This window comes from Lactuca serriola, chromosome 3 (assembly GCF_051521515.1).
Source record: "Lactuca serriola cultivar US96UC23 chromosome 3, Lser_US96UC23_V15, whole genome shotgun sequence".
NCBI lineage: Eukaryota > Viridiplantae > Streptophyta > Magnoliopsida > Asterales > Asteraceae > Lactuca > Lactuca serriola.
In genome coordinates this window covers 3,049,678-3,072,718 of record NC_136410.1, presented here as the reverse complement: position 1 = coordinate 3,072,718, position 23,041 = coordinate 3,049,678, and the positions used below count along the sequence as shown (strand labels likewise).

Here is a 23,041-nt window from a genome sequence, read left to right as displayed (position 1 = left end):
TGACAAGAATTGATCATTTTAAATGGTCTTATGAATTATGTTGCTAGTGTGGGCTCATAACCTAAAAATGTAGATGAAATGGGATACCATATTTATCAAATACTATAATGGCTTAAATGCTTTTAAGAATCACACCAGCCAAGGAAGCCCCTAGTTGTGTAGTCAAACCCTTTTCTAAAGAATTCATCAAGCAAATTGATAATTATGGACTAGGATTTGGGAGAATTAGTTAGGATGGGTATATATAGATGTAAGGTTTTATTGATATCTAAGTTAATCGATATATTTTTATTGTTTGATAATAGTTGGTTTTTCTGCTTTGATAATTATAAATTATTATCATACTAATATTGTGGGATTGAAAAACCTATATACCTCACTAGGTTACCCAACCTAACATGCTTAAATTATATGCATCACATGTAACACGGTTAAAAGATGTTGGGGCTTCATTATGTTCTCAAGTGATTAAGAGACAACCTACAATAGGGTTCATGACCATTAGGTTTTTACACTGTAACAATTATATGTATTGATTATGACATCCTTAGAGGTTTTATATTTTGAAACAACATCATTACTCAAAGTTTTTTTTAATAAAAAGAAATAGTTTCCGCAAACGTTATAATGGGATTTTTTTTGCAAACAAAACAAATATGATTTTAAAGAGTAAAGAAAATTTTTATTTTTTTTGTTCTGAAAAATAGTGGATGTCACATCTATGCAGTTTTTAGGGTTTCAGATTGTTGCCTATAATTTTGAATCCTAGGGTTTATCTCGAGTTTTAAATATTATTTTAATCTATTAAAATTGGATAATTTGCTAAGAGGATAAATATTTCTAGGTAATTGAAATTGTAGACAATGCTTTAAAATTAATTAATTAAATATAATTAAATCTATTTGTTTAAATCATTTAATTTTAAATTGTTTAAAAATTTCCTTACATGTAATTATAAAAGAATATGTAAAAACCAAAAGAAGTTATATTTGTAATACGATTACTATATATAAAAGAATATTACAAGGTGTGTCCTCACAAGTTTAATTAATGATCGTTATCTGAATCAAGGGAGGCCTCCTTGTTGAAGTCATGCTATTAGACTGGTATAGGGAAACAACCTAGAAAATGATCATTGAATGAGTATCCTTTTGACTCACCACTTCCTTGTATAATGGATTGTTATCAGCTGAAAGGGTTCGATAGGATGACGTCTAGTTAAAAATATAACAAATAGAATTACTAAAAAGAAAATTACCGTGTTTAGTTATTTTACGAAAATATGAATAGTTTTAATCCATTAATAATGCACATGTGTTCCTTATAGTCTACATATGGAGCGTGCATGGTTTAACAACACATAAATTTGCGATATAAGTAGAAACTGATGTGACTCTTGTGGTTTTGGTTTTGTTGGCGAAGGATGATTAGTTATCCGGTACACTAATTTGAGGACCATGACATAATCAAGGGTCACACATTATTGCATGGTTGGTTTACTATCTTATTTGTGAGACATCAACATCTCATGCACAAATATAGGATGTGCGAATTAGAGATTAACATGCCATTGAATAATGTCAATGAATCTAAAAAGTTCTAGGAGTTTCATAGTGATTAAAATTGGTAAAGTGCATTACCTACTGAAATAACTTTGTGGTGTGTTGACGACATCCCTCTACACATCGTACAACCAAATGTGGATCCTAACCTTAGTAAAAAATATATTAGGGTTGAAAAAATTATTTAAAGGATCAATAAAACAAATAAGAATGGAACTGACTGAATGTTGTCTACCAGATAATCCACTAAAATCTAATGCAATAAAACCTCTCGAAAGGATTAGTTGGAAAGGTGATCAAATTCTTATTTTGGGATAGTTCTTATTTATGAAAAGAAAGATCATGTCTTAATTAAAACTCCACCTAAGGTTTCTCTATCCATTACACTTCAAAACTATTAAGAATAGTTATAAAATTATCATATTGAAGTGAAACAAAAATTTATTTAGTTAGAATTTGACTATGGGTATTAACTAGGATAGCCATGTACATATAATCAGTTCACTCTAATTTTAATATGAACAATTTAGAAATATACATTAAGGAGTTGAATGGATGTAAAGACCGATGGGTTATGGGCATATCTACAATCCTATGTGATCATGCAACCCTTATTGCTTTGGATATAAGTTTTTCACTAACAGAACATGCAAATTGAATACCAAAGCAATAACTCTAGATCTAGCATACAATTTTTGAAACTCACAAATAAAATAGGGTTAGAGGACTACCTCACTTGTTATATAGTAATAACAAGACAATCCTTGAAGATCCTTGACTCTTGAAAGCATAGTACCCCAAGTGTTGCACCTCTGATGGAGCCAAAAACACCCAATGCAAAGGATGAGAAGGAAAGACAAGTAAATCGGTCAGGGTTTCAATTTAGAGTGCATAGGCCGAAAATCCCATGATATGGAGGTCTTTATATAGCTGTTCGCTGCTAGGATTTCTAGAGGAAACCCTAATTCCTGCTTAAGTCCTAAGCATCACATGGACTCCTCCTTATGAGGCCTTAGACGAAATCTATAGGGCCTCCCTATAGGATTTCGTCCACTCCTAATTAAGGAGTCCAATAGCCCAGTTCTGTAACTATCAATGTTTTGCAAAACAGCCCCTCCATCAGTAATCAGTTCCCTTAATCCCAATATTATTATCAAATTAATTTCTGATTAAATACTAATTAATGATGTGAATTGTTATCGAGATTTACGAAAGCAAAATATGATTTGAGTGATTGAAGAGTTTGAACACGAAGAGTAAATATTAATCAGATCTTATATTGATGAAGACTGATTACAGAATAAGCAGAAAGGATATTTGCGTTTCAGAAAGTTATCCTCTACTTCTATCCTCAGTCCCTATTTATAGGGAACATGAGTGTACAAAAAATATACTAAATCTAAACATTACACTTCGCACAAATATGACTTAGTAAAATAACATAAAGATGCGAAACTATACAAACACAATATTCGACTTTTACAATTTTGCTTCTACAATCTCCACCTTTGTAAACAGTCGAAGCTATTCAGTCCATAAGCTTTTGAACAACAGAGTGAATTGTCTTTCGCACTTCTCCATACCAGGAAATCACCTTCTGGAGTTCCTTCTTGTCTCCTTCATTGTTCTTCTTGCAATTGTTCATACGAACAATAAAGTGCGTATATTGCGAAGAAGTATATCTTTCCACCTCAGAGACTTTAAACAAGAATTTCTTAGGCTTCCCCTTCGTATCTCTTCCTGAAAACACCATGCCGAAAGGTTTCAGGCATATTTCCCCAACAACATATTTCGATAATGCTGACTGGGGTAAGGTTTCTTCCAAGGAACATTCACTTCTCTTCCCAACACATTCGGGAATTCTTCATCAGTAAGAGCCAAACAATCGAAGTAATTGTCGATGTATGTCTTAACATGTGCGAAGCCTATCTTGAACACTTTAGTCTCAGAGCCTTTGAGCTTATTCTCTTCCATATGCTTCAAAATCAGAGCCACTTGAATCAAATCGTTGCAGTTCATCAGAGGAAAATCAACTACAGTGAAGTCATATTGCTTGTTGTCTCCTCGAATAACAAAATAACGGAAATTTTGAAGCATGTCTTCAAACAATATATCTTTCTTGATTGTTAACAACTTTTTGATCTTCATTAAAGACCAAACTTCATCCGGATTCTTCCCCAATACAGCATGAAATCTGATTTTCATGTGTATATAATCATTAGGATTATCAAACTTCTCGCTAATCTTGTACTGAGCAGTAATGAAGAGCATTTCGTTGATTGGAAAATCTAGCTGACAATTGTCTGAATTCACAACATCATAACTTCTCTTTGGTTTCTTCTCGAATTCATTCGTTTCCCTCCCCACAACTTTTGACTCTATGGTTTCGTAAGAGTACAACTTCGCATGATCTCCTTTGTTCATCATGGGAGGATCACTTGCCCTTTGCCTCATGATGCTTTGTACTTGCCTCATTCTTTCCAACTCTGCCTCAGCCTCAACTTTCTTCTCCTCCTTTGATTTTTCGTACAATATCCATTTTCCTTTTCCCATTACATATGTTTGAGGTTTTGAACTCGAACCTCCTTCTTTTTCTCCAATCGAAATTCCTTTGGTAATCGGTCTTGTGGTTATTGTAGTTGAGGAAATAGGCTCAGTAATAATTGGAAGAGTAGTTTTAAGCTGGGTAGATATAACTTTTCCCACTGTCTTCGCATCCTCCTCTTTACTTGAATTCTTCTCTCCCCCTTGCACCCCTGTGAAAGCAGGTGGGGCACTCTTCGGTATTAAAGAGGTAAAATTGGCGATTGGTGCAAGAGCTTTCTGAATTACTTGTTCTAAAGTATTAACCTTTAGAGACAAGAACTCAGGAGTGAGAATTTGTGTAGATGAAGATTGCGAAACCATAGTTTTCAGCTCAGTCACCAACTTGATCAGATGATCAAACTTCTCCTGGGTTTCTTTGTGATTAGCTTCAAGGATAGGGACATCAACAACCTTGTGTACTTCTGTAGCAACCACATCAATCTTCTTTTGAATTTCGACATGTTGAGAAGTAATATCCCTGAGCTCCTTCGCAAATTCGGTTTTCAACTCTTCAAGCTTAAAGTTGACATCCTCCCGAACTTTCTTCACATCCTGTACAAAAAGAACATGACGTTCTTTTGCAACAGTTTTCAAATCCTGGATCACTGAAGAAAAAATACTCCCTTGAGCTTTAATGTGAAGCTCATTATTTTTATCAGACTGATCAACCTTCTCCATTATACGCTTCTCAGCACCTTTAATCATTATATCAACCTCCATTGCTGAGATAGAAGACATCCTGCCAGAAGCAGCTTGTGACTGAATAATGGCATTCAACTTATGATTCAGGATTTTAAATTGCTTTCCTGTCATAAGCATATGATCAAGAATATCCTCCTCCTCTGAATCAAAATGAATATCTTCAAGTACTCCTCCAAAGGCTCCTCCTTGAATTTCATTATCAGATAAAGTTTGCGAAGGTTGAGGATTTTCTGGTGATTGTGAGGGAAAAAGGGTTGTAAATGGGTTTTGAAGTCGATGATCAAAAATTGATGAGGTTGTAGATAGAGTTGTAGATGGAAATGAAACAAGTGGTAAGGAAATGGGTAAGGTGATTGGTAATGTGGTTTCAACACTCGTGATAGGTGCCCCCGTATCAGATACGTTGACAACCGCATCAGAAATAGGTACCTCCTCAGACACTGATTTGGTAGTGACTATTTCGAGTGGTTCGGTGAGTGGTATTGTGGTAGATATTTGCGAAGTATGGGTAATGGAAATTATTGGTAAGGAAACATTTACCGTGGACGTCACCGGTGGAGTTTCTGGAACTATCTCTTCATCAGATGATTCATTGCGAACCACCAGCTTCCATCTTTTTATTAGAGTACGTTGCATGTTTTTCGCAATGTCTTCAGCTCTTTGCCTTTTCTTTCCTGGAGAGACCGGAGCTGGAATACTGCGAATGGTAACCCCTTTACTGCTCACCTTAGTCTTGCGAATCTTTTTCAATACCCCATACTGGGAAGGTATTGTTTCTTTCTTCGATTTAGATGAAGTCTCTTCAATATGAACATCTTCATCCTGAGCTTGTTGCGAAGATGGACCTTTCGCATCCTTCTTTGTGGACTTCTTCTTCTTTGATGGTGCAGCAACATCTAATAACACTACAGTCGGCACCGATTGATCAATTGTTTTCAAATATCTCACCAAGACCTTGTGAGTTTGAGAGACCTTGCGAAGCATCGCATCTGGAATGCGAGCAACATGAGTAAAATTGCCTCATCATCTTCCACTACCTTCGGAAATTGATATAAAGAGAATTCAGCAACTTCAACATCCTCAGGGACAGCAATCCCTTCTCTTTCATACACCTTCTCTAGAATCAAACTCCAATACCTCGCACACGAAATTCCTTTTTCAGAGTTTGTGTTTTCTAGACTCTTGAAAAATTCCTTCCACAACTGGGTTGCATAATCTACACTGATATCGTAGTACAAGCCCATAACCATGGCATATACTTCCATTCGTCCCCTATCCAAACCAACTATGCGTCATGTTAGGCATCTGAGAAAAATACCAAACAAGAAATTCCATATGCACGGCAAACCAGACTTTCGAAAGTCATTTATCTTCTCAAGATCTGGTTGATGGTCCATCTCATTGAACATGTGAATGATTTGAGAGTTAACAGGTTTGATAAATGGAGGATTGTTTGGAATCTGTAAGAATTCAACAAACATCTTCTTGGAAAGTTTTACCCGTTTGTTGTTTATCAAGTTGAAGGTTATCACATCAGTTGTATGGTTGTATGATGCCGTTGAAGCTACCAAGGATAACCATGTCATCGGAACGGAGAAGGAACTAAACATGGCAGTTGACAGGGGTGATCGTTTCAGGGCAACGATGAGCATCTTCAAGCCTTCGGGATAAGAAGAGACATTTGGATCAACTTGATAACTGGTGCTTTGGATTTCCATCAGAGATTGAGAAAGAACTTCACCAGTGTTGGATTGAGTGGCCGCCATTGTTAGGGTTTGAAAGAGATGAAGTTGAACAAGTTTGAATCTTTGGAGGTTTGTGAGAGTTCTGTTTGCGTAACCGTATATAGTGTTCTTGATCCCCCTTTTATAGTTTACTCAAATTGATTTGAAATTAAAGCGGGATGCATTTAATGTTATCCGATGTGGCACCTTGAAAATCGGATCATGACTGCAAAAGATAACCACGCTTCTAAAAGTAACTGTCACATCTCCTTGAAAACCGGATAGAATACCAACCATCTTGAGTACACAGCCTGTCAAGTTTCCCGTTATAGAATTTGAACCATTAAAACCCTTCGCATGGAGTCAAGGCTCTTTAACTTTTGGGATGTAAAGTGAAGTCATATGCCAGATTGCGAAATCATCAGCCTGAGTTGGTTTTACTCAGAACCTCAAGGATTTCGTGTGTGCATTGTGTCAACAGAATAAGATGAGAAACAAAACAACAAATTTTTTTTTGAATTCTATGATGTCAAAAATTAAATTTGACATGAATGCAGTTAAACCCCAGGAAAAGGTTGTTTCGTTAATCATCAAGAGAGACAATCAACAGCTTGTGTAGTTTCCCGTGAATTACAATCGAATACTTTTAGATAAGTATCGAAGGGCTTCTTTTAAAAGATATTTTGGGTTGGTTTCAAATTTCATTACATATCAGCCTTAACATAAGGTGAGAAATTGTAAATGAAATTACTTGTTTGACCAGTGTAGTCAGTGACAAGTTGGCTTTTAAAAATATTTATCATGACTAGGATTTGCGAATAAAACTCACACAGAAATCATATTCAAAAAAAAAATTGTTCTGGATCTTGTTGGGTAACAAACATCGTGGGTTGCAAATATTTGATCAAGACCACACATGCGAATTGAATATGATTTGGAGTTTCGAAATTTTGATACTGAAACAAAGGTTTCGTTAAAATCTGGAACAATGTTCCCCGTCAATTCCTTAAGGTTTATGATTTTTGGGTTTCACTTCCATCACGGTCTCATGATGTTATATCATAAACACAGACTTGTGATTTGTCTAGGTTTTGATTGGTTTGATCAAAGACCTCAAGGACAAATCTCTTCGAAAATTTGGATTGAAAGAATTGTTTGGTATAAAAAGATTGGTTAAGAATCGAAGTGTACCTCTGTTATAATGGACAAAACAGAAAACTCTTAACTCATTTGAGAAGAGTAAGGTAGCTCTTTTGACTTATGCGAATATAAGCCTTTTGGGAAGAAATTTTCATGTGATAATTTCATTAAGGCTTTCTTTTCTCACATATAGAGTCTTGTTGAGGCTTTTGGTCTACATACAGCAGCATGCTTCTAGGGACATCCTAACTAGTTTAAAAAAAATTGATACTTTCCCGTAGAAACACATAAGCATGACCTCTTCGCATTAAGCCCTGTACTAAATTCTCAGCACACAATATTTAAAGAACAAAGAAAACAAAAATATTTTTATGATTTTTGAATTTTTCAAAATTAAAAATATAAAAAAATAAAATCTTTTTGGATTTTTAATTTTTCAAAAACAGAAATGAATAAACATAAAATCTTTTTGGATTTTTGATTTTTCAAAAATTAAAAACTACAAAATGAATCGTAAACCTAACCTTAGTTGTTATGATCGCAAATGCGAAAAGATGTGGATGCGAAGCCATGCGAAGCCTCTGGATGAACAGTAACATCTGAACAATTTCGATTCATAACTGCTGAACGACACTTTCATGCTTGAGTTTTTGGAATTGAATTCACATCAATCATCCCCAAACCTGCCAAAATTCTAACAAATGATTTTCCATCAAGAGGTTTTGTAAAAATATCAGCAAGTTGTTTAGTTGTTTTAACAAAATGAATTTCAATATTCCCATCTTCCACATGATCTTTGATAAAATGATATCGAAGAGCAATGTGTTTTGTCTTTGAATGTTGTACTGGATTATGACAAATGCGAATTGCACTTTGCGAATCACAATACAAGGGAATCTTTTTCATGTTTATTGCATAGTCACGAAGTTGACTCTGAATCCAAATAATTTGCGATGTGCAAGCAACAGCAGCAATGTATTCAGCCTCAGCAGTTGATATAGTCACACAAGTTTGTTTCTTCGATTACCAACTCACTAACTTCCCATCCAATAGTTGACATCCACCACTCGTACTTTTCCCATCCAAAGTACATCTTCCTAGATCAGAATCTGAAAAAGCTTGAATGAAAAATCCCGTTTTCGAAGGATACCAAAGTCCTAACGAAACTGTTCCCTTAAGATAACGAAAAATATTTTTCACTGCAGTCAAATGAGGTTCTCTGGGATTAGCTTGATATCTAGCACAATTGCAAACCGAAAACATAATATCAGGCCTACTTGCAGTTAAGTACAATAAAGACCCTATCATGGTTCGATAAAGTGTTAAATCAACAACAGGAGCATCTAACGAAGGAGTTAGTCTTGTTCCTACTGCCATTGGTACTTTTAGTTTCGTGCTATTTGTCATTTCAAACTTTTCAAGCAAGTTCTTCGTATATTTTTCTGGATTGATTAAGATTCCATCCCTGTTCTGTCTTATATTCAAACCAAGAAAATTATTAATTTTTCCCATCATGCTCATTTCAAACTGACTTTTCATTAGATTTTCAAATTCAATTGACAATGTTAGGTCAGTCGAGCCAAAAATAATATCATGAACATAAATTTGAACAAGCATTAGATGATTCCCAACTTTCTTGCGAAATAATGTAGGGTCTACTGATCCTTGTTTAAATTTAGATTGTTTCAAGAAATTTGTAAGTGTTGCGTACCAGGCTCTTGGTGCTTGTTTTAATCCATATACAACCTTATCTAGGATATAAACATGATCAGGATGTTCATCGTTTATAAACCCTGGTGGTTGTTCAACATACACTGTTTCTTCTAGTTCTCCATTTAAGAATGCATACTTAACATCTTGATAAACATCAAAATCTTTGTGAGCTGCATAAGCTAAAAATATGCGAACTGCTTCAAGTCTTGCAACAGGTGCAAATGTTTCTTCATAGTCTATTCCTTCTTGTTGCGAATAACCTTTAACCACTAGTCTAGCTTTATTGCGAATAATATTGCCATCTTTGTCGGTTTTATTTTTAAATATCCATTTTAGTCCGACAATTGAAACATCAGAAGGTTTAGAAATTAATCTCCAAACCTTGTTTCGTTCAAATTCAGCCAGTTCAGATTGCATAGCAACAACCCAATCTGAGTGTTCCATAGCATCCTTTACTGTCTTTGGCTCTATTTTCAAAATAAAGATATTAAACATACATAGTTCTTGGTTCGCATTCAGTACCTCATTTTTCGCATGAATTTGAGCTCTTGTCAACACACCATCTTGTGGATTACCAATTACATGATCTTTTGGATGATTTCTTGTTCATTTCTCAAGTGGTGGAAAATTAGGATCAAATTCTAATGGTGCATCTTCATACATATCTTCATTTTCAGATCCTGCAACAAAAAAATTATCATTTAGTTCATGAAACTCATCATTTTCATCAAGATTAATTGTCTGTGTTTCATCATGCTCCCCCTCAACATGATATTCATCTTGATTCTCCCCCTCAAAATGATGTTCCTGTTGATTTTGTGAATGCTCCCCCTCAACTTGATGATTCATATTTTCATTCTCCCCCTCGAAAGTTGGCTGACAATCTTCATGGATACTCGTATACTCCCCCGCCATACGAGCATCAGGCATACTTTCGCAAGTTATTGATGTTGTAGTAATTGTCGAATCATCAGTGTGTTTTGAGGATTCTGATGTTTGATTATCAGGAGCATTATTTTCCGCTTCAATTGCCCTGTCAAGAATTCCGAAAATTAAGTCATAATCAAAATCATTTATTTCAGAATTATCAATTTGAGTATTTGAATCAACAAGTATTGATTTATTTTCAAATTTACTATCCGTTTGTTTAAGATAGTAATCATCAAATGTTAAATTGAAAGTTTCTTCAACTTTTTTGGTTCTTTTGTTGAGCACTCTGTATGCAACTGAATTGTGCGAATAGCCTAAGAATATGTCTTCATCAGCTTTAGCTTGGAACTTTGACAAATTATCTTTGAGATTCATGATAAAACACCTGCAACCAAAAACATGAAAGAATTTGACATTAGGTTTCCTATTATGGATTATTTCATATGGAGTAACATTGAATCTTCGATGAATGAATGATCGATTCTGAGTAAAACATGCAGTGGAAACTGCTTCAGCCCAAAGATATTGAGGTAGATTCGCATATGTTAACATGGTTCTGGCTGCTTCGCATAGAGATCGATTTCTTCTTTCAACAACTCCATTTTGTTGCGGAGTATATGGTGATGAGAAATTATGCGAAATGCCTTTGCTTGTGAGAAAAGAATCAAGAGTTTGATTTTTAAACTCAGAACCATTATCACTTTTAATTTTGCGAACATTCTTTTTCAAACTAAGCTCAATCTTTTTGATAAAATCAATCATCGTCTGAGCAACTTCAGATTTTAACCTGAGAAAAAATACCCATGTGAATCGAGAAAAATCATCTACAATAACTAAAATGTACTGCTTTTTATTGATTGTAGCAACAGTCGACGGTCCACATAAGTCAATGTGAAGAAGTTCCAATGGTTCTACGATTTTTGAATCGATCACAATCGGATGACCTTTTCTATGTTGTTTTCCTTGTTCGCAAGCTGCACATAGAGAATCATTGTCAAATTTTAGTACAGGTAACCCTCGAACTAAATCTTCAGTGACAAGTTTGTTAATATTGCGAAAGTTCAAGTGTGACAATCTTCTATGCCAAAGACAACTGACATCATTAGATGCTTCTGATAGTAAACACACAGCAGGTTTTCCCACAATTGGTTTGATGTCCAGTGTAAACGTATCACCATATCTTTTGGATTTGAGAAGTACTTCATTTGACTTCGCATTTGTAATGATACTTCCTTCTTCATTAAATACAACTTGGTTTCCAGTACCAACAACAAGTTGTGACACACTTATCAAATTATGTTGAAGTCCTTCAACATAAGCAACTCTGTTCACAGTGAATTGTCCATTTGTGACTTTCCCATAGCCTTTCACTTGACACTTGTAATTATTCCCAAATTTGACTACTCCTGCATTTTCCAAGCTTCTATAATCTCGCAAGTTTTCCTTTCTTCCAGTCATATGAAGAGAGCAACCACTATCAATATACCATTTCGTATCATATTGCTCGTCACACATCACCTACATTTATTGGAAAAATTTAGGAACCCAAGACTTGTTGGGTCCATCATTAGTAGAATGAAACAAATTCTTTGAATTTAAAAACCATGTTTTCACTTTGTTTGTGACAGAATCCATTATATCAACATCATCAGATCTAGATATTGAAATATAGTCGTTCAATAGTTTTGGATTTCCATTGATTGTAATCTTATCCTTCACAACATTCGCATTTTTGATAACTGGTTTCCATTTTTGAACTGGAACTTGCGAATGATGAGATGATGAACTAGCAGTGGAAGAGTTATTTGCGAACTTGTCAAATGCATTCTTGATTTGTTGCTCTGAAAACTTCCCACTTTGATATTTTCTTCCTTTCCCTTCAAAACAACGATTGATTGTACTTATATCAGATTTTTCCTTTTGTATATGAAACTTTGGTCGGTTTTGAGACTGAAGGATTTGGAAAATTTGGTTGTTTTGGTGAAAATTTTACTTTTGCATGAGTTGAATCTTTCAAACTTGATGAAGTATTCGTGAATTTGCCAACATTTAGAAACTTTTGATTATTTACAAATTTTTGCGAATTCTCAAATTTTCGATTGTTGTCAAATTTGCGAACATATGGAATTCTGTCAACAGAATTTATTGGTTTATGAAAACTTGAATCTGTTTGTTTATTTTTTCTTTGAAATTTTGATGATTTTGTTTTTGAAATTTGTTCTTTTTCAGCTCTTGGTTTGTCATTTGACATAACTTGCTAGAAAATTGTTTTTCTTGCTTTTCTTTTTGAAACATTATTTTCTATTGAATAATTTCCAACCATCAATTTGAATTCATGAGAATTTAATTTCACTTCAGCCTTTGGTTTTTCAACTTTTTCAAAAACTTTGTTTGGTTTTTCACCTTTAACCACCCATTTTTATAATGATTTTTGTTTTTGAAACACATAAGAATTTAGAGTTAAATTGTTTTCTTCTGCGTTTTGATTTGCGAAAAAACCTTCAGTGGTTGACCTTAGATTATCTTTTTCAATCATTTTGTTGAATTCAGGATGAATTTTCTCAGCATTTCCAGTAGTGACAAAAACTTGATTTGGAAAATTGGTTTTATCAGTGCATACAAAATTTGGATATACCACAGTGTTGGTTTCCAAATAATGTGCGCCTTTGTCATTTAAAATTTTGTCAAATTCTTTTGTATTCTCAAACACTTGATCAACCACAACTCGTGGAGGTATTTCATGTGAATCTTTCACTTCTTCTTTGTTTTCTTCATTATCATCATATTTCCAGCTTTCAACTTCCACATTATCAAACTTACAATGTTGTGAAGTTGAAGGTTTATCAATTTCATCCTCTACTATCGAATCAACAATAATTTCTTTACCTTTGATCTTAGATGTGATATTAATGATTGTCAATTGAGAACAATCAACCTCTTCTTCCTCTTCTATCTCACTGATTTCACTCACATTATCTGAATTGTCATCAATATCAGCATAATTGAATTGAGATGAAAGAGATGAAGTTTCTGTTTTTTTTAAGATTTTTACTTGTTCACTCTTTGTCAAACTTTCATTGACAATGTTAACCAACTCATCAGCATTCAGAAATTCATCAATTTTGACAATACCATATGGATATCTATCATTAGGTATTTTATCAAATTGAGCAATTGTACTTTCGCAATCATAAGAAACCACATCAACTTTTTCACGTTCATACTCAAGAAAAGGTAAAAGTTTCCTATGTTGTTCTTTGCTAATGTCAGAAGAATGATGTAAAGCATTTAATTTTGCATACAATCGTTTGGCAGAATTACAATATATGTTCCTTTGTGCTAGCAACAACCTAAAATCATTTGTAAGATTATTCCTATCATAATCTACATTTTTGATCTGCATTTCAAGTTTTTCTACTCTGCTCCTTTTTATTTCTAATTCTCTTCGTGTCTCACCTAGTTGCATATTTAATTTTTGAGCTTCAGTACTAGCAGACACAATAACAGAATCAAAATAAGCCACAGTATCATCAAATGAAACAATTTCAACATCATAAGCAGATAATGGAATATTAAAAGATTCAAGTATTGCACGTACCTTGGTGGTCATGGGTGATTTTTATGTGGATTTGGATACAAAACATTTCCCTGAAATGTCCTCTTCACAATCTTCAAAACATGCGAACATGGCTCCATGTGTGGGATGCCTCATTTCTTCATCATCAGATCCTGATGACCAGATTTGATATGTTCCACTCTCTTCATCAGCAGATTCACCCTTCGCAACTAGAGACACTCCTTTTGTCTTAGCGTGTAATTCTTCAATCTTTTCAGAATAGTATGCTTCATCTTTAACTTTTTCTTTCTTTTCTTCTTTCTTTTGCAACATGCAATCGGTTGCGAAGTGATTCACATCATTGCAGTAGTGACAGTAAATTCCTAAGTCACCTTTCAGCTTCTTCACTTCTTTCGCATCTTTTTGTTTCTCATCAGCTTTCTCCAATTTCTTCCTCTCCTCTCCTCTAGTTTTTGTGACTCTACTCTTCGCATCACTAGCCTTTCCTTTTGGATTAAAAGGCTTTTTGAAAAACTTCTTAACTCTGATGTTTGAATAGAATGCCACAGCTTCATCATCGGAGTTCATCAAAAATCCTTCATCATCTGAACCATCTTTTTCATTAACATCAACTTCTGATACCTTTGAAACAAGAGCTAAAGGATCTCTAATACTCTGTTTTGATTCTTCATACATTTTTGAAACTTCACTTGCATGTGTTTTCAGCTGATTGTAGAGATCATTCAAACGAGTTGTATCAAAACTCTGTTGATTCTTAATCATCATGCTCACACTTCGCCAGTCCTTGCGAAGACCCATAATGAAAGTTAAATTGAACTCCATGAGAGACCTAGTGATTCCATACCTATTGCAGCGAAACATAAGCTCATTCAGACGATCATAGTAATTTTCAATAGTTTCAGCATCCTTTTGCCTGAATTCTTTCAGTTCAACTAGACATTGTTTCACATAATTGATCTTCGTCTTTTTGCTACCTTGATGATTCTCTTTTAGAGTGTTCCAGATCTCCTTTGCTGTTTTACAACTACGAATGTAATTATAAACCACATGAGGAAGAACACCTCTTAGTTCCCTCATGTACCTCTTTTCATTATTCTTCAACCGTTTTTCTTGATCAGCAACTTCAACAGATGCAGCAGATGGACCAATTGGTTGAACATTAGCAGAAGCTTGCACTGTTCCATCTATACAATTCCAAAGTTCTTCATCAATTCCATTTAAGTAATCTTCCATTCTATCAGCCCACTGATCATAGTATCCTGGAATTAACATCGGAATTTTGGTTGATGAACCAAGCAAGTGAGAGAAGGAAGTCATTGTATTCATGTTGAAGTTCGCCATTGATGAACATAGAAATTTTCAGAAAGCTTGAAAAACTTGATGAAATTGAGAATTGATCAATTGAATTGATCACAAATCAATGATCGATTACTCGAATAAACAATTCAAAGACTGAATCAATTCAAATCTGAAGATCAAATTTGATTTTCAAAACCAAAATGCGCGGAAAATTTTGAGTAAAGTTGTAACTCAAAAAGCAAATGATTCTAACATGAAAATCAGATCGATGCAGTTTGAATCCTGCTCTGATACCAATTGATTTGAATTGTTATCGAGATTTACGAAAGCAAAATATGATTTGAGTGATTGAAGAGTTTGAACATGAAGAGTAAATATTAATCAGATCTTATATTGATGAAGACTGATTACAGAATAAGCAGAAAGGATATTTGCATTTCAGAAAGTTATCCTCTATTTCTATCCTCAGTCCCTATTTATAGTGAACATGAGTGTACAAAAAATATACTAAGTCTAAACATTACACTTCGCACAAATATGACTTAGTAAAATAACATAAAGATGCGAAACTATACAAACACAATATTCGACTTTTACAATTTTGCTTCTACAATTAATGATATGATTTCCAAATAATATATTAATATTATAATATATTAATAAAATCATTTGAGTACCAATTTATTATTTCAAATAATAAATCCTACTCACTCTCCACTAGTCATCTTGTCAAGTTGCATGAATGAAGGGAACCTAAAAGGACTATGCTACTATCATATCAAGTACATAACCTAGCTTGAGTTCTAGACTTGCTATAGGAATGCATGGCTGAAAAGCACCGATCTTTATATTATATTAGACGTTAGGAAGCCTTTTTGAAGGAATAGGTGGATGAATTATTGGAGTAAGATGATTAAGGGTTTCCCGACTATCTTGGATGGACTTTATTACGACTTGGTGGCATAGCCATCACGACGTGACAGCTAAATTGGTTTGTGACTATTTTGGATTGTGATAGAGATTTTTATCGAGCCTGAGTTGTTCAATATGACATGACCATTGATTGATCCCGATATGGAAGCCTGGTGACGTCAGTATTGATCGTTGCCTTTGACCAGTGACTTTTTGACCCTGTTGGATTTTGGTCAAATTGTTGGTTCTAGAATATAGACTAAGGTATGACTTTGTGTAATTCGATAGGTGGGTTGTAGCACCTATTTTGTGATGTTGATTTGTGGTTTTTTTTGTCTTCGTGAGAGAGGTGAGTCTTCACTATACTTTATAGGTTGCTAGATTGTCTGTGTGACTTTTGCATGAAAGACTATGGTTGGATCACAACACTTTTATCATCATTGTGACTTGCATTGAAGACCATGGTTTCACCATGGTAGAAAATTTACGGCTCGACTGTACCCTGGAAGTGACTATATATTATGATTAGATCATAACATTCACATGGGTTGAAACACACCCCTACGTTTGGTCCCACTAATATGTATGGTATATGCACCATAAATAAAATTACATCTAATGGCATAAGGTTTTAGTGACATATTTCTATAGTGCCACTGTATCATGGTTTTTAGTGGCACAAGAATTTTCATTTCTAATTGCTCTTTAAATTTTCATATCCCGCTTCCTTTAAATTTTCATTCTCACTTATCATATCCTGCTTCCCTCAGATTTTCATTCCCGCTTAAGTTCCCTAAATACACTCATTATGTTCTAAAAGAGAAATCATACTTTAATTTATCTTTTGAAATTTAAAAGGAAATCCGCTTTACTTGTATGATCATCGCTCCACTGTGTACCACATCCTTGCCATTGATTTCTCCCTTCGTCTTATCTAGCCCATTTAAAGCTCTTCCTTGACACACTCTATGGTCTGCATATGCTCCACTCTCGATTTTTCAGTTTTTTTTAGTGTAAATTTTTGTTGGTCTGTTGTTTTTTGAGCTTTGGTATTATATGAAAAAGTTTAGTAATATAAATTGAACAAAAACTGAACAAATAGAAAATGATATTGTTATTTTATAGTTCAATACATATCGATTAAAGGCAAACGGGCAACAAGTTGTGCCGCTATCCCTTTCTGGATGACACCAACTGCTCAATGATATTATTTTTTTAAGCCAATAGCTTGTAATCTATAGTTAGTCACTTTGAAAACACTACTTAGGAAATATGATAAAGTTAAAATACGACTTATTATCTTTGTTTTCGGATGAACACCAACTGTTCAATGAAAATCCCCAATTAGACCAGAAGCCGTATTGTGTTGGATTTATTTTTTATGTTAAATTTCATTAATTTAGTAATGATTTTAATTAACCTGGTATGAGTGGATTGAGATTTGAACTGATTAAGGTGTTACATCTCGTTAGTATGATATTGTGGTTATTAAAGTTGTTCTTTTCATTTGATGTTAGTATCTATTATATGGATGTATAGCTTTACTAATGTCGATTTATGTTGGTGCAGATTGATTTGGCTTCTCACATTATTAAGTTGTCTTGACTTAAAAGGTACTCCTCTGTAAGTAGAACTTATCTCCTTTATATGTTATGCCTCCAAATGAACTCTTTTTGAAAACAATTTTGGTCTTATGTTAAAACTTTTTTTGTGTATGTGCTATGGTTGTTCTAAGATCAAAAGCACCTTCTAGTAGTTAGGGTTCATAAAAGGCATATAGTACTCAAATTACAACTATATAGATATAAGCTACTTATCATTCATAGTTTTTTGACATTATATCTAAATGTTATATTATGGCATATGGTGTCTAATGGTGTCTCTTCATTTAATCATCTTGTAGTTAAATTACCCCCAAGGGTTCTATCATCATTCAAGCATTATGTGGCTGCTAGAAGGAATTTTTAAAACTTCTTTAGAATTCACAAGGTTTAAATGAATTTCTCCATTCAATGTAAGTTTAAATGGAAATTTAGTTAATAGCATTTATGTTTAAGTGAATTTCAAAGAATTATATATATTTCTTCAAGCTTTCATCAATGTGTTAATGTTTTCAATACATTTGTATACGATAAGGTATTTCCTCTTGAATGTGTGAACGATGCCTTATGTGACAAGTTTGTCATGCTCATTGATTGATTGTCATAGTAGTTAAAATACAAATTAATAGTTAAATAATATCTTAAGAGATTATTATATAGCTTAATAGAAAAAAAACATCTTAAAAGTTAAGTGCTTACTAGAAAGATCCAACTTAATATTTAAGTGATTAATAGGAATAATAGCTTATTATTTAATCAAGAAACATAAAAAAAAGCTAAACTTTTCCAAAAGTTCTTAAAAGAAAAAAAATAGATTAAAAATACAATTTAATCACCTTAATTATATTTTTGCTTAAACTACTTTTTACATGTAAGTAATTTGGCTTCGTATGTTTATTTACAATGCTTAAAATGTCCATTTCATATATATGCTATGGTTTTTGTATCATAAATGGTCCCCGTAGCATGAATGTATTACATATATGGTCCCTTTGGCAGGTAACTGTTACAAAAATGATTCTTTTAAGAGTTTGTTATAGAATTTGCCCCTTTTAAAAATCTATTAGATGTAATACTTGATGTTTCTTTCTACTGTTTTGTATCTAGAGAAACATGAACATATTCAATTTGAAGGCAGGATGTCGGTTGTAAAAGAAAATGATGCTTCATCTTCCATGGTTCCTATTAACTCTCCTCTAGGATTTCAACGATTCTCACTAAGTCATCATAACAATGGTCAGTACTTTCAACTAGGATAACCAAGTGATCCATGATTCTTTTTATATTGTTATTATTTTTACATATTTTGATATGGTTCATTATGGTTATATTTAATTATCATCTCATTATATATTAATTATCACGTGCTATTTCATTTATTTTTATGATATCTATCAGTGTAGGTTATTGGAACTACATGCTATTTATTGGCTATTGGTTAAAACAAACTCAGGTTTTGGCTTTATGGTTATCTAGTTTAAAGGATTGGTTGCTTATGCACATTTCAATCTTATCAATAGTTCAGTACCATCGTTCTTTGTTTCAAGTTCTATGAAATTGAAGAAGTCTTTGATTTTGAGAGTTTATTCTACAAAAAACATTCTCAATCATGTGTAATTCATCCAACCCTAATCCAATCATTTGGCAAGAGAACAATTTGAAAATGTTGTAAAATTATGAAACAATCTTGGGTTCTGGGGGTTAATAAGGTGTCTTCTTGCTACTTAATAGATGTACAATATTCAACATTTTGGAAGATATATTTTTTAAAATATTGATAACATTGTTGTAAATTGTTATTAGACAAGTTAAATTTTAATATAAGAAATTCTTGTTTGTTTTCCGTTTATTATTATTATTATTATTATTATTATTATTATTATTATTATTATTATTTACTTTATACTCCATTTAAACTTATAAAAAATTGACCAAATTTTCAAATATAAATGCATTGTGATGAAAAAGTTACAGCCAAAAACAAAAAAAAAATTGTCTTTATTTTAACAATTATTTAGTGGCATTAAAAAGTGTTTCAAAAACCAAATGTGTTATCGTGGCATAAAAATGTCAGTAAAACCCTAAAGGGCTACAGCGACACCACCAAAAAATGTAACTAAAGGCCTTTAGTGACACCGTTTTTAGTGTGACACTTTTTTTGTGCTGATTATCAATGTGGTTTTTAGTGGCTCTTTTTTGGTTTTTATTGACATTTTTTCTCTGCCACTAGATGTCATTTTATTTGTAGTGATGCTATTTTGGAAAACCCGCTAAGCTGCGTGTTTACGGTTTATGTTTCAAATGTTTTTAGGTACTTACGATTCCAAAAGGAAAGACCCCATTTAAACGCATTGCATCACCTGGAGGCTTATTCCGCATTGATTATTACGATTTTGCTATGACGTTTGAGAGATACATGTTAGTATGATTGGTTTTAAACAAATGTTTATGTGATTCGGGTGTTTTAAAAAACACAATATTTACTTGATATTTTTGGAACGTTACAATGTAATGTAAATATGTACAAATCCAAATATACATATATTCACGATTCATGTATGCATTTTTTATTTTTTTGAATTTTTTTTAACAAAGGTTCTTATATATACACGTTTTAAAGGTACAAGTAAAAATAAAACAAAATTGTAGCAAAAAGTTTCTCAGCTTTCACAAATATATGAGTTCTTAAATTATCTTAAACCCCCCCCCCCCCCCACACACACATACACATATATATATATATATATATATATATATATATATATATATATATATATATATATATATATATATATATATATAAAAGTTTAATAAAAATAATTTTTAATTATGAAACCAATAAACCAAATCTTATCCATATAATTTCATCTCTAACTGTGGGATCATAACAAAAAAAAACTCATTTTAGTTTTTGTTTCTCTCTCTCTCTCTCTCTCTCTCTCTCTCTCTCCCTATATATATATATATATATATATATATATATATATATATATATTGCAAATCTTTTATTAAAAAATGTCATATACATCAAAATTGGTAAATTTTTATTCTCTTTCAATAGATATCAATATTGATATTAAAATAACATACAATTTCTTTCATTAAAAAGCCACTTCATTTTTTTAATATTTTATTTTATTTTTTTAATTATCAGACAATTAAAATAGATATATCTAAAACACAATTTTTGATACTTTCTAAATAGACATGAATATTAATGTATAAAAATCAATTTTTTTATAAAATTTAGATTCAAATTGCAAATGTTAAAAACTAAATTATATACACTTTATATTTATAGTGCGAAAAAAATTCATTTATCAATTTTATAAACTAATTTATAAATAATCAAAACTTTGAAATAGTTTATAATTATAAATAAATATATGTGTTTTTAATTTCTTTATCTGTAAAAAGGTTAAAGAGTTAAAAAATGAAGGGATGCAAATAAAGAAATTAATTAAGGATAACTGTATAAAATGAAAATTTAGATGTAGTTTATGCTATTTAGAAAAGAACTATGCCTAAAATTTTCTATTTGTAAAATAAAATAAAAAAGATGTAAACAAAAAATTAATGCAAGTTACTTGATTAGACATGAACGACTAGCTAGGGTTATATTTGTGAATTTAATAATCAGCTATGTGTTAGTTACCACGTTTCAAGATTTGTTTGGTGGTACCATGGCTAGTATGAATTTTATTAATAATAAAATATAAACACGGAGGGAGAATTTTTTTTATATGTCCCTACATTTCGAGAAATTTCAACATACACAAAACACGATAACAATTAACATTATGAACTTAATTTGTTTATTGTCTTGCTGTTGACCGTGTACCAACATGCATCATCATAGAATCACACATAAAATATGTAACTATTTACATAATTTGCTAGTTTATAACTTGAACAACATCAAATTAAGTTTTTTTAACGACCTAAAATTATATAGACGACCTTGTTTATTTTATATTTGCGCTATATATATGATATAGAACATCGATATTTTCTTCATTATAATGGAAATTTATAGGTTTTGACATGGGTTTCAAAACTAAAACATTCCAAAGCACTTGATCTTTGTACTGTTGAACTGACGCAGGGAGATATATATGATACTACAACCATTGTCCATTTATAGTATTTTCTTAAAAGGAACATCACAACAGTTGGATCTCTAGTAGAGATAAGATATAGAGCTTCATTATTGAACAACATGGGCCATGGATATTTGCATGTTGATGTGTACCTTTTGATGTCAGCTAGAACTGGCCAAAACCCTCTTTAATTCGACTATATATAGCCTTCAATCCCTTATTCCACATGCACCCATCATTTTAACTACTACACTCTCTTATTTTGTAAAGCGCTTTGTATTTTTATTGTACATGGCTTCGAAGTGCAATGCTTCACTGGTTCTCTTTCTAGCATTTAATCTTATCTTTTTTACCATGGTAAGTGGTTGCGGAACGTGTGGTAGCACTACCCCTAAACCAAAACCAAAGCCAAGTAAGACTTACTGCCCTAAAGACACCTTGAAACTAGGGGTGTGTGCTAATCTGCTCGGCGGGTTGGTTGGAGTCGAAGTGGGTTCACCATCTGTTAAGCCATGCTGCACCCTTATCGGCGGCCTTGCTGACCTTGATGCTGCCGTTTGCTTATGCACTGCTATTAAGGCTAACGTTTTGGGGATCAATCTTAATGTGCCTGTGTCCCTCAGCTTGCTTCTTAATGCTTGTGGCAAGAAAGTCCCAAGTGGCTTCAAATGTGCATAACTTCATTCATCAGCTTGCTTCTCGTTTATTTCCTTTCCAACTATGATCATTATAGATCGTATTATATGAATGCCCATTTTAAATTTGTGTGGATTAATTGAAAAAGTGTTGCAATAAAATTTCGTTGTATGTTAAAGAAATAATAAGTTATGATAAACAAAATCTTTTGTGTTGATTTATTTGGGTTTCGGTCATTTCTGTCGCTTGCTCTTGCCAAGGAAACGGGGATGTAAACATATACGGACATATTAGGTTAAATCTTTCATTTAAGCTTTGATGTGAGATGTGATGTAGTTTTCTTCATTTATTTATTTTTTTATGCTCCAGCTCCTTGCTAGAGTGTCTATTAATGCATCTCTTGTTAAAAAACAACAAAAAAAAATTAAACTAGAAAAGCCTTGTTATTGACAACGTTGCTATGCAATTTGCTAGCATTAATATTTACCTTTTGTTAGTTTTAGTAATAAATTAAGAAAGAAAACGTGTTCCTTGTTATACGATGAACTTACAGAATACA

The 23,041-nt window shown here is 32.8% G+C and overlaps 1 protein-coding gene across 1 annotated transcript; it reads left to right on the top strand.

Annotated features, from left to right (window-relative positions):
• The first annotated feature begins 22,067 nt into the window (after nucleotides 1–22,067).
• Nucleotides 22,068–22,699, top strand: LOC145091329 (lipid transfer protein EARLI 1-like). The gene has a single exon (XM_079029026.1). It carries the CDS (start codon nucleotides 22,138–22,140, stop codon nucleotides 22,522–22,524), a length of 387 nt encoding a protein of 128 aa, XP_078885152.1. The 5' UTR covers nucleotides 22,068–22,137; the 3' UTR covers nucleotides 22,525–22,699.
• Nucleotides 22,700–23,041: the final 342 nt, after the last annotated feature.